The sequence below is a fragment of the Anser anser genome (genome assembly GCF_964211835.1).
Source record: "Anser anser genome assembly, chromosome: 1".
Lineage (NCBI taxonomy): Eukaryota > Metazoa > Chordata > Aves > Anseriformes > Anatidae > Anser > Anser anser.
This window is the reverse complement of record NC_139720.1, coordinates 153,607,193-153,619,494: the sequence shown is the minus strand read 5'-3', so window position 1 is coordinate 153,619,494 and position 12,302 is coordinate 153,607,193. Positions and strand designations below refer to the sequence as shown.

Sequence of the window (12,302 nt, the reverse complement as noted above, 5' to 3'; positions counted from 1 at the left end):
TTGATGTTACCAAGAAAACTGTAACTGCGAGCCTCCTTCAGCTGATAAGTTCACACCTCAGCATTAATATGGCTAACAGCCAAAGGCACATAACATCTTTCTGGAGACCTCTGGGGAGAGGACACAGCTCCCCGCAAAGTGCTTGTGAGATAGCCCAGCCCAGCTGCATCCACAATGGATATTTATGCTGCCCAGACTCCTGCAGCTGGATATTTAGCAGCTGTCATGTCAACGTAACCCTGACTCTGGCAACATTTGCAAGTTATGGGTCTTTAAAGCAAAAGTTTGGTGTGCTCTAGAGTTGTATGTTGGTCAAAAACTTTGAGCTGGCTTTGCTTCATATAAAGCTTGGGACATCCAACCGTAGCTAGGTTTAATTGTAATGGCTGCAGAAACTGCAACCTCCAGACTTCATTTGGGGCCCTAATTGCATATATACATTAAAAAGTGTATATCAAATATGGCATCAGATGTCACACATTCATTTAATCTTCATCGTTACTAAACATACTCATTTTACACATAATCTTATGTATTTTTGTTACATCTCAAAGCCATAAACTTTGTCTGCCTGTTAGGATTCAGTCTCAATTCTTTCCACCACAAATTACTCCAGTGGGCAAAATTATAAATAGTTTCTGACTTTATTCAGTTCAGTGTTTATACAGTTGCTTTAAATACATACACATACATAGTATAAGACAAACTAGTATTCTTCAATACAACTTCAAAATCTGCTTAAAATATTGGGGTTTAGCATGGGGAAAGAAGAGCAGCTTGGTGTGTAAGACAGACACTATCCTAAATAACCTCTGCTGCTCATTTATAGATGGAAGCAGGACAAAGACATTAGACTTTTTAACCACAGACGTCACAAACAGCAGCTTATCCTTTCCTCAGTGAATATTGTGTTTTACATCTATAATTCCATAAAGTCTCCATAGTAGACTTCACTCCACCTTTCTGTTTATTCTTTATTCTCTGAAACATAACATGCCTAGTTATGTGCTAGTTCCTGCTAGGTGTTGAACTCCTCCTTGGAGGTATGACCATTCTGAACTCCTCCCCGAATGCAAAGCAGCTTCAAGCCTCTCAGAACTCAGGAATATTTCAAGGCCCTTTCCACCACATATGGTATATAAAAATAATTTATCCTTTGTTTAATATTGGGCACATTTCTGCAGCAGTGGAAAGCTACACGTCTGGAACTTAAATTCCACAATTTCAGTTGTGTTTGTAGAAAACTTGCCACTTTAACTCACAACACCTCAGAAGGTCCTCTTGAATATGACAAAGAGTTGTATAGTTTCCATGTGTTGATAGTTGGCTCACTCTGGAAGTTTTTGGTCAGCCAAGTTCTCACTTATTTCATCTGAAGTTCTCTCGATGTTTTCTTTGCATAAGAGCTACAGGACTAACGTTACTGAATGTATCCACAAAAAATTACAGCTGCAAAAATTTACTGTGCTAATTCTTTTAAAATTATGTTAACTTTCTCCACACACTTAGGACAGTTTTCCATACATGCCCTTGAGTTTTCAGAGACAAATAACGTATATTTCCATCCAATTATTTCTGTCTGTGTTTTATATAATTAAAATAATACAGTCATTAACTACATCAGTGTCTTAATGTCATGGACACATGGTAAGCTCAAACTTACTGAGTTCATAAAATCACAGAAATATACGACTGTCTGCAAGCACTGTTATCTTGTCGCTACAGTGGTGAATGTACTCCTGGATGAATCGGGGACAATTTTATTCCACTTTCAAATGTCTCCCTTTCTGTGTAGAAGCCGTTCATTTCTTACATTTCCCCAAACTCAGCCTTTGTACGCAGCTGTCACTGAAACTGCCCTAGGCTTGTGCCCTAAGCTTTTTCTCTCTGTTCATGTTTCCAGCACCTAATAGACCCAGACTGAAGATGCAAAGCTGTTGCTTTATATTAATTCATGCAAAAAAATGGAGTTGTAAGGTACCTTGCACTTGTTAAACTTATAGCTTTAGAATAAATTAATGCTTCAAGCAACTAGTACAGTGCAATGACTTTAGTATGCCCAGACTGACCTAAATGAAACTTTATTTCATTACTAGCTTGTTTCAATTTCATGGTTGATTCATGTTCAGTGAAAGTCCAAGAGCCTCATCGGATCTTCCACATCAACTCCTGTTGCTGCTCAGGCACTTTTGCAAGATTTCTCTTTGTTTGGTACAGGGGCTGAGACTAGTAGACAGTTTTGCAGGATCATGGACCTGAGTCAGTAAAGCAAATATCTGCCCTCTTTTTTTTTTTTTTTTTTTAACAATAGACCACCTTTATTCTGCCTTTCTTTACATAAACCATAAAAAAAACATTAAATATTTTAGGGAATTAGATTATACAATTGTGGCAGAAACCATGTTCAAAATCAAAGCAGAAATCTTTCATATGTTAATCATTTTAAAGTCTCACTGTACAATATCAATAGAACTCCTTCTTTTGCTAAATATTTCCCTAAAGCAACAGCATCTGAAAAGAAGTTTAAGTAAACCATATATCTTATATCTTTTCAGTTGATGGGAACAGAGTGATGATAGTCTATTTTGTCTCATTTGATACAAAACCTCCATTTGTTTTAGCATGTGATGAAATTGATTTTGAATCATCTTTTTCTTCTGTTTTCTCAACATCTGTCTTCGGTTTGACACGGTACCTTTTGTAAACACGGTAGCCTGCGAATTGGTGTATATTTAATATTAAATAAAGGTATAACAATGACCTGAAAAATACTGTAGTAGCATGTAGACGTACAAAATTTTCCCACCTCATATCGCTAAAATTTTCAAACGCTTCAAGATAGAGTTTCTTTAAAGACAGATTTAATTATTGTATGTCAACAACAGTCATCACTAAAAAAAGTATGCTTAGGAAATAACAAGGAAAATATTTAAAATTCTGCTTTTGATGCTTGACTACTTTCTGTTCCTACTGCATGTAATAACTTTCAAAGTACTTTCTGTCTCTCTTGGGAAGCCTTTGGGCAGTTGGCTGGGTCTGTGGGACTGATTCTTACTTTTACATGAATCCTGTCTGGCAGAAGCTAAGACAAAGTGGGGCAAAGAAGTTTGTCCTCATGCCATTGCCAGCTGCAGAGGTAAGAACTGGGGGTATACCTCTCAGGTTGTGTCCCTGGGGCAGAGTGCTTTTGATGCCTAGTAAGACAGCTGGTTTGAGCGTGGAAGCTAAATATTCACAACTGGTTTTAGGTGGGAGCAACAGGAGCAAAGTTCTGACCCTCAGTATGTTGTAGCAGTGCAACACGTATGAAGTGCATGTGGGAGAAAAAAGGGGCCTTTACTTCTCATGGAAGATTTTTTTTCTTCCTATTAGCTGTGAAGCTAATGCCTATGCTCTTAATCCCTGATAGGAGGGTGAGTTTGTACATGCATTTGGGGATGGTCCTGGTGTGCAGCTGTAAGCCCAGACACACTGGAGTGGTAGAGGACTCTAATGGAAGACACATTTGCCCTTCCACATCAAGCAGTAAGAACAATCCTGTGCTCAAGGTGTTGTTATTCTGGTTGTACGTAATGGAGATCCCTCCCTTGTGCTGAAAAACAAGGGGTCTTCCGATCTTAAACTGATCCTTATGTTTTCCCATACATGGCTCAGCACAGTGGTGATGTTCAGTAGCCATTTGGGTCATTATAAAGTTTATTGTTTACCATTTCATTATTTTCCTCTCTCAGCCGTCCATTCTTGTTTTATCCATATCCATTAAAAATGAGACAGGTGACAATAATAATAATAGAAAATAGCTATACTTTACCTGCTAAAAATATTAGTGCAAACAACAGCTGGAAAATGCTGTAGATGAGTGGGAATGTAAACATCAATTCAAGTTGTTCAGGAGTGAAGGAGAGCTGTACGATCGTTGAACATAACTGAGTGTTTTGCATGCCTGTTTCCAGAGACACTGTACGACATCTAAAGGGAATAATACAAAGACAGTCATGAAATAACAGCCTGTGTGTCTCTATGTTTTATTAAGAATCTGGAAAAGAAGGAACCACACAGTAACAGGTAAGTGAGAAATTGGTATCCTTCAGCTCACAAATTATACATCTTTTACAACCAGAACGCATACAATTTATGGCAGTTCAGAAATTACAGAGGACTCTTCTCCCCCTTCAAGCCATGTATGTCATATTCAGTAATACTTATTATCACCCTCTTTTGCAACGATGTTCTAAATTGTGGGTTGTTGATTCTTCATGCAAAGTTTCACCACAGCCTCAACCCTTATGTTAGTTAGGTCTCTTCTGTCCACTTCCTTTGAAGTGCAGGACATGGGCATATATGGGAATGACATATTGGAGGAAATAGTAGTCAGAATCCATAGATAAAAATGTGCATGCATATTAATAGTTTTATTTACAAAAAGGTTGGTGAATAAGTGACCCTGTAGCAGAGCTACCATTTAGGAAGTATTCTTAGAATTGATTATTCATTAAAAAGGAACTACCTTCACAGAAATAAGACTGTAGGACTATTTCACAGAGAAATCTATACCTGTTCCAAGACAGACCAGCATAGCGGGCCAGAAAGAATCCCAGAGAATAGCCAGCTGCTGGAAATATGGTACCAATGATCCATAATTTAGGTGTGATAACCCAGGAGCCTTTGTAGAGTATTCCCCCAACGACAGCAATGAGCACGATAAGGATCGCTCCCACTATGGAACCAATCTGCGAGGAGAAAGAAGGACTGTGTGAATAAAAGACGTCTTATCAAACATAAAACTGACATACTTTTATATTTACTGACATAATTCATGGTAGGCACATTATATCGCTGCTATTTTCCCCAAAATGGAGTTGTACAATGCACTTGAATGTGTGACTACAGATATAGATCAAAGCACAGCTATTATAGGTATCTATAGCATATATCTGTAAAACTAATCTTGAAGCTTTGGCTATAGCTGTGCATAAAACTCAACATTAAAAACAATCTCACATGTGTGACGTGAATAAGGCTAGATCTTTCTCAGAGTTATTGGGAAACCATCAGCTTAATAACTAGTATAATGCACTTTTCCTCTCCACTTCCTGAGCAGTCACACTTTGGGGCATAGTGTGGTGTTTGCTAACTAGATGCCAGATTGTTAGTGTTGGGAAATTATTTGCCAAGCAGAGGAGTAAATCTTTAATATGGCTGAAAATATTGTGTTTGAAAACTGGCTGTGAGATCATGTATTTCTACATAGACATAGTTAATGAGTTGAACTTATTTGCTGTGGCTGAACGTACCAAGATCCTCACTGCTGCTTGCTAAAGAAAGGAATAACTCACTCTCTTCTCAATATCTAAGTGAAATGTCTTCCTTTATGGCATATGTTGCAAGAGATCTCACCAGCAGATTTCTGTGGTTAAGCTTAGGAGAAATCCTTTTCTCAGATAAAATGTGTATTCCCAATGAACTGACTTCATCAGTCTCTGGCTGAAGTCTTTTTAAGGGTACTGAGTTAACAAGTACTTTTGTTTGACTGAGCTATTAACCACATACACCTAGGAAAAAGAAACATGGTCTGGCCATGACAACCTCTTCTGTTTCACTTGGCACACTGTCTTTGTGCTCTTATCTCCATTTCTCACCATCTGTACCTTCAACTGACAGCTATGGCTCAATCTTCACTTGATGTTTCAGTGTCCTATATCAAGCAAACTGGCAATGGACTCTACTGTGGGTTGCTCACACACTCATTATGAACGAGGATGAAATGGTGCTTTGCTGAAAGAACACCTTCTCATGTGCGTTCAAGTCCCTGCTTTTCCCTTAACTGACTATAAAGGATAGTTTTGAAACCAGCACTCAATAGTATCCATGTTCATAAGTAAGCTGTGAATGCATTTGAAAATACAGCACTCTAAGATAATATTTCAAATAAATTAATTGGACTTAAAAGGACCTTATTTGTGTTCTATATTTTCTGATCTGGTAGCTCAGGTAGAATAAGCAGTTGCCAGGCTAGTTTTGCTTAAGAAAACTTATAAAATATATTTATTAACTAAGGGTGGTCAGCGGAGGCCAAGGGCACTCAGCACATCTAAGAATCACTTTGAACTTAGCAGGGCAATGGTCAGGATGATTAATTTTCTATTAACAGTAAAGGTAGATAAGTTATTGTAAGTACTATTTTGGTGGGAATTGTTTTTGCCAAAACTCACAGTTTTGATGCTTCTGAAACTATCTTGCAAATAAAGTTGAATTTTTATAAATAGTTTTGTTAGATTTCTTAACTGTTGGCACATTTTCAACATATATATATGCATATTTAAATTGACTTCTCACTCAAAATTGCCAAAAATGATACACTGGTTTAAAAGTAGAAATATTTTTGTATGATCCAGAATGTTTTCATTTTTTATTATTTTGCAGGAAAAAGAATCCTTTTGACGTGAAAGATTTTCCTTCCAATTTTCAGTTTACATTATAAACTGAACTCAATTACTAACATAGTTCTAGCCAAAGACAAAAGCAGGCTCTTTAGATAATGATAGCTTCTAATAATGTATGCAACTCATGCACATTTGTGCAGGGGGAAAGCAATATATTTCCGCAGCGTCTCATTTGTTTTCTGCTGAAAACTTCAAGGCTCTTATAAAGTCAGACACTAATACTATGAATAGCAATGTACTGCTTCAGTGGTGCCACTGATTCCATAATTTGTCTATAATTACCAATGCTTCAGCCTTATATATCCTACCTTAAGTATGATTTTTGCTTTCTTAGGCCATCTGTGGTTAACATACACTCCTAACGAAACAGGAATTACAAGAGCTACCAGTGAAATTCCTGTAAAAAAAAGAAAAGAAAAAAGATAAGCCCACATATCATGCAGAAGTTCATGAGGGGAGAACAGGCACCACATGGAGGGGCTGAGAATATGGAGCATGCCTTGGGGGGGATGTTTCTGGTATGCGTACCCCAGCGCATGAACGCTCTCCCCACACCTGCCTGTTTGCTTTTCTATAGAGTCTGTTATCTTTGGCAACCTGTTGAAGTAATTGTCATTCTGCTGAGCTACATGCTCATTCACCTGAATCAAAAAGGCAGACAGAAATTTGAGTGTGCTAATCACCACTATCCTGTGATGAGTAGCTATATTAAATGTTCATTTTGTCTGCAGGTGTTTCACTACTGTACCATATCAACAACCAATTTAGAGCTTCTTTTGTTCTGGCCTTCCCCCTCTGGTATGTTTTTCTGAAAGCACAAGCAATATATGTGATTTTTTTTTCCAGGACAATGGGAAATGAAATTGAAGAATATGAAAGTGACTCTGCTGGCTTTGTAAGATTACCACAACATGGAACAGAACTTGATAAGCACCAGGGCCACAGTTCTGCGAAGCACTGGAGCATGTATTTCTAAATACTTTGACTATTTTCTCTTTGTAGCTAGATGAGATTTTTGACAGGAAGTCAAATGAAGCCACTCCTGGTGGTGTAGATTACAGCTTTTCAATAAGACTCAGCAGTTTTAATCACTTGCTTAATTATCCACATGTGCTTAAGTACTTTGCCAGATTATGGCCTCAGCATTTAGCACTTTGCAGGATTGTGCCTTAAAGCTGTTACAAATGCTTTCATCTAGGGAAAGAAGTTATTTCTGTATGAATTATTCTATATTCTTATCCCAGTACCATGGAGGTTTCCAAACCATTTAAAAAGAAAAGCATGCCCAACCTTGTGATAAATATCTGTACCATATTTATAATGACTTAAAGTCTTTGTTCCACAGAGCTGTGGATGACTTGAAATGACCTAGGTACATAATTCTTACTGAAGTCATTGGAAAGTTGGAAAAAAATATTTTTTAAAAATCTGGGGTAATTTCTTTTTGACTCTGCAGGATGGTGCAGATATAAAGGGGGTTGTTACTAGAAGGAGGATAAAGGAGAGTCAGAAGGGAAAGTGCTGGTTCACTTGGCTCACCAATGCTGTTGTAGGGGAGTACAATTGCATCAGAATCAGTCCACATCTTGGTATAAACAAAGAGACAGAGTGGCATCATCCCCATTGCAAGCAATGTGGAGCAAGTTGTCATGCTGATGCTGCAAAGAAATTGGTTAAAGTGACAGTTTGTCTCATGCTAGAATATACTTCTTTCATTATCTTATTATGACTTAACAGCTTATGAAATGATGGGCAAGAAATGCTGCTGGCTACGGTCAATTTATCCATATATCAAGTAAGAAAAAAGCTAAATGGAAAGAATGGCTACTGCTTAAAAAAAAAAAAAAAAAGGAAGTAAAAAATCCATAAATATCAACATGTTCTGCAGACACAGAACAATAAGTTTCAGTGCAAATGAGGCAGTCAGGCTGGCAGCCATTAGGAAGGTCTGTTCACAAGTCTGTCTGCATGGTGACTGTCCCACTGGCTTCTGAGAGAGTGTCAAGCTGGGTCAGATGCTGCTTTCCATTTTATCAGTAGTTCTGGAGTACTTTAGAATTTCACTCCAAAGCTAACAGCATAAAACAAACAAACAAAAAAGATTCTTCATCTAGTAAGAGCAATGTAATAAAATTCCTTTTTCTGGCTTGTTTTGCCCTCGGCCAAAGGATAGGTGCTGAGAATTCCTCTACGAAGCTGAGTATAAGCATTGTTGCTTCCTCAGCTTGTGCAAGACATTTCTGTTTTAAAACATAAAGCCTTGAATCCACTGGGCATGATATACCTCGTAGAAAAATGTGCATTCAACTAGAAGAATGAAGGAGGAAAAACCAAGACAGCTAAAAAGGGATGAAACTGTCAGATTCTGAGTAGCATAGATAAAAGGATGCCTACAAATCACAATCCTATGAGGTAAACATTTTGAGAAGGGTTTACTTGGGAGATTTTGGAAACTTGCTTATGAGCCTCACTTCTAACTGTTCTTTGGCGTAGCCTGCCCTCAGAAAAGGAGCTACAGATCCTGTCCCACAAACTGGGAACATCCAGAGAAATCTGGAAGAATTCATACAGAAACCACAGAAATATCCGTCTTAGTTTTGTTTCCTGTGACTCTGTTTCTCTGCTGTTGGATGTAACTTGGTAGAAGCCTCTGGCAAGGGAGTTATACACAAAGGAAAAAGATCTATGGGCTACAATTAAGATTAGATAAAGCCCCAAATGGATAAAAGAGCTCGTTTCCTGTGACTGTACATATTCCTACAGTTGCTATATCTACATCCTTCTCCAAAGACAGCCTATTCTCTAACCCCAACCCCTGTGTTTGCAGCAGCTCTCATGGGAGCTGTGGAGGAGAGAAAATGGTGATTCAGAAGTGGTTGTTCTTGTAAAATACCAAGAAACGTCAAAAACAGGTGTCCCTATGGGAAGTTTTAGAGGACATCATCTGGGTCTGAGCAACTAAGAAAGGTATAAAACCTCACACTCCACCTCCCTGTGATTCACTATATGAACAGTAGAAAATTAATTCCTGCTCTAACTTGTGGTGTAATTGCACTGGGAAGTTTTGAAGCAGGACGGTAGACAATGGTGATGGCTTGTTATGTATAAACAGAAAATATCAGTTAAAAGCAAAACTTTGTCTAATGTGATGGGCAGGCTTTCTATAATGCTGTGCTGGCTCCAGAAACCAGTCAAGCTACTTTTACTGTTCTATCAAGAACTGAAGATACTTGCATTGCTCTCTGCTGTACCTCCTGTTTCATCTGTCCTTGAATTACTGTCACAAAGGTCCTTATCAAAAGCCCTTGAAATCTTAAGGTAAAGGTCTTTACCTGAAGAATAATCTTTAGTAAGTATTTTCAATTTACCTTACCCTCTGCCATTGTCACGGGATATAAATTCTACTCATATTTATAGAATCATCAGTTTGGATTCTGACTATACAGACCTGAGAAAGCAGAGTTTAGTTCAGTGTATTCTTCCAAGGAAAGATTAGGACAGAATTTAAGAGTTGTGTTGGATGTCTTTCCATCTGAGGTTTCTCAGACTTTCATTTATAGAAATAAAGTGTCTAATATAGGTTTTTCCTCCACAGCGAGGAAGGTGGTGATTAGCAGAGCTGACTTCATACATAATTTGAAAGCAGGTATTACATTAACACCTGTATGTGACAGAAAAGTTCACTGTTTTCAAATGATGGAAAAAATGTCTTATTAAAGCCACAAATATTAACATACTTAGTCAATTTGCCCTAGCTCCACAACTTTCTTACTTCTATTATTTTTTCCATTTCTAGTTCAGACTGGCATATGATAAATTGAATGAATGCCCCAATTTATGTTACTCTGTGGGAAACAGAGAAATGATCTTGTTTATTTTAGAGCAGAGTAATCAGGATATGAAAAGAAAAAAGACGGCTTATTTTTAAAAACTATAAGAGTTAATGAACCCTCCATGGAATTTGCATCAAGAGTAAGTTTGACTTCTGCAGTGTATTTGATGTCCAAGACCACGCCAGGTGCCTTACATATCTGTTTCTGAGTTCAGAGCATCCAGTCACTGAGACCAACACACCTAGCCACAAAGGAGCTTTTTCATAGGACCCAGTGTGGAGGACTGTGCTAGTCAGTAGCTTGTAGCATATAAAATTTTCTCTGTTTGAAGACTTTGCAGAAGGTGCCAGGAGCAGATAGAATTACTGCAAGTGATTTTCATTTGTATTAGTTTCCAAGGAGAAAAACTATGCCCATCTATTCATTGTGCAGAACACAGAAGGAGGGAAAATATTTTTCTGCAGGTCATTTCTTTCAAGAAACATTGTTTGAAAAAAAACGATTGCATAGCTGCTCTTTTGTACACAGGACTCAAGTTCTAAAATTAATTGTTATTTTTTTCTACTGCCCAAGATCTTGGAGAAACAAAATCACAAATATATGCTAACTTGGACAGAGAGTTCATAATCCTAGTATTTTAGAGGTCTTCCTCAATGCTATTTTCTGCAGGATCTGACAATTTACAATAAATACAATTTCTAATATACACAATTCTGTTATGCTGTCTTCCTATCAAGTGCTCAAGAACTCAGGATAACTCTAGTCTGCTTGTATTTACTACTATTATACTAACTAAGCATCTCTACACGAAGGAAGCTGCACCACACATGGACCAAGACAAGAAAAAAAACAGATAGTCCTTTTCAATACAAAACTTACAATATAAAAAGGTGTATGAATATTTAGATAACAGCTGCTCTTACCTTAGGTCCATGTCACCATCCACCCAGTAAGCGATGATATTGGAGGCTGTGCCTCCTGGACAGCATCCCATGATAAGCACCACAACAGCTTGAATAGGAAGCACGTTAAAGGCCAGTGACAGCAAGAAAGCTGTGAGAGGCATAATTCCAAACTGACAGAGGAAACCCACAAAAATACCCCAGGGCCTTTTTATGTGGTTCCAGAATTTTTTAACTTCCACATTGCAACCCATGGAGAACATCACCAAAGCCAGCATGATCGTCAGAACAGTACTTAAAATTACACTCAAAGTACGGTTAAAATCATCTTCTGGTAACACACAAGATGTACCACTGCAAATAGTAGCATTTGCTGGACAATCCATGACGTTTTTTGTCAAAGACTTAGCATTAAGTTGCTGGGAAAGCAAGAAAGTCTGCATTTTGAAATGCAGAATGGCTCAGTACATCCAAGGAAAACTTTTAAGCCTGTGTAAACGGTTGTTTGTTACCAACTCCTTTTAAATGCTCCAGGAAGCAATAAAGTGCAATAAATACTTAGACACTATTCTTTAAGGGTTTGGCAAGGTGCTGATTCATATAGTTATAAAAGTTGCACTTGCTCAGTATGGTGTTTTTAATCATTTATTCTCATGATAATGAGAAATCCCACAGCAAAAGAATAGCTGTGTTAATATTTAAGGGTGGAAGGGAGGCTTGTGGAATAGCTGAGCACACAACATGAGAATCACAGAAGGAAGAGAAAGTTTAGACTTCATCCTTTGAATTTCTTGCATGCCTTTGGGATAGCTGCTCATGCGTGCACTATCACTGGCATTACACGGGGCTGTGGGGCTGAAAGGAGCAACTGATACACAAGAAAGCATAAGTAGAGGGCCTGAGAGAGGAAAAATTACTTGCCTTCTCAAGGCTGCACGGGGCTGCATTTTAGGAGACCCTCAGAGCTTCTCTGCAACCCCAAGAGAGAAAACAAAGGCCCCAGTCCTGCTCAGAGAGTGCTGCAGGCAGAAATGTGAAGTGGCATATCTTGCGTTATGCTGCATCGTTCAGGTGCAAGGGTCCACTGAGAATCATGGACTCACTTTGAATGGGGTGGGACCCAT

General features: G+C 38.2%; 1 protein-coding gene and 1 long non-coding RNA gene across 3 annotated transcripts in view; one reads left to right on the top strand and one right to left on the bottom strand.

The window, feature by feature from the left end:
• Positions 1 to 7,607, top strand: part of LOC310885661 — a 46,072-nt gene extending 38,465 nt beyond the window's left edge. Inside the window, exons 2-4 of one of the 2 annotated variants that reach the window (XR_014574888.1) lie at positions 3,410 to 3,525; positions 3,954 to 4,065; positions 7,290 to 7,607. This is a non-coding gene — a long non-coding RNA (uncharacterized lncRNA). Of the gene's footprint in view, positions 1 to 3,409; positions 3,526 to 3,953; positions 4,508 to 7,289 lie in introns of those variants that run through there. The other variant, XR_014574889.1, reaches the window with a different exon arrangement.
• SLC10A2 (solute carrier family 10 member 2) lies at positions 629 to 11,674 on the bottom strand. The gene is made up of 6 exons (XM_083809219.1): positions 11,200 to 11,674; positions 7,983 to 8,101; positions 6,752 to 6,840; positions 4,555 to 4,730; positions 3,812 to 3,969; positions 629 to 2,714 (listed from the first exon to the last, which is right to left on the bottom strand). Exons 1-6 carry the CDS (start codon positions 11,619 to 11,621, stop codon positions 2,581 to 2,583), a joined length of 1,098 nt encoding a protein of 365 aa, XP_083665345.1. The 5' UTR covers positions 11,622 to 11,674; the 3' UTR covers positions 629 to 2,580.
• Between the last annotated feature and the right edge of the window lie 628 nt (positions 11,675 to 12,302).

Coding starts and splice junctions, on each gene's coding strand:
- SLC10A2 (XM_083809219.1), bottom strand. CDS start 11,621: ATGCAGACTTTCTTGCTTTCCCAGCAACTTAATGCTAAGTCTTTGACA. Junction 4,731..6,751: donor AAGCAAAAATCATACTTAAG/GTAGGATATATA, acceptor TTCTCCTCGCAG/ATTGGTTCCATAGTGGGAGC. Junction 2,715..3,811: donor TGCACTAATATTTTTAGCAG/GTAAAGTATAGC, acceptor ACCAATTCGCAG/GCTACCGTGTTTACAAAAGG.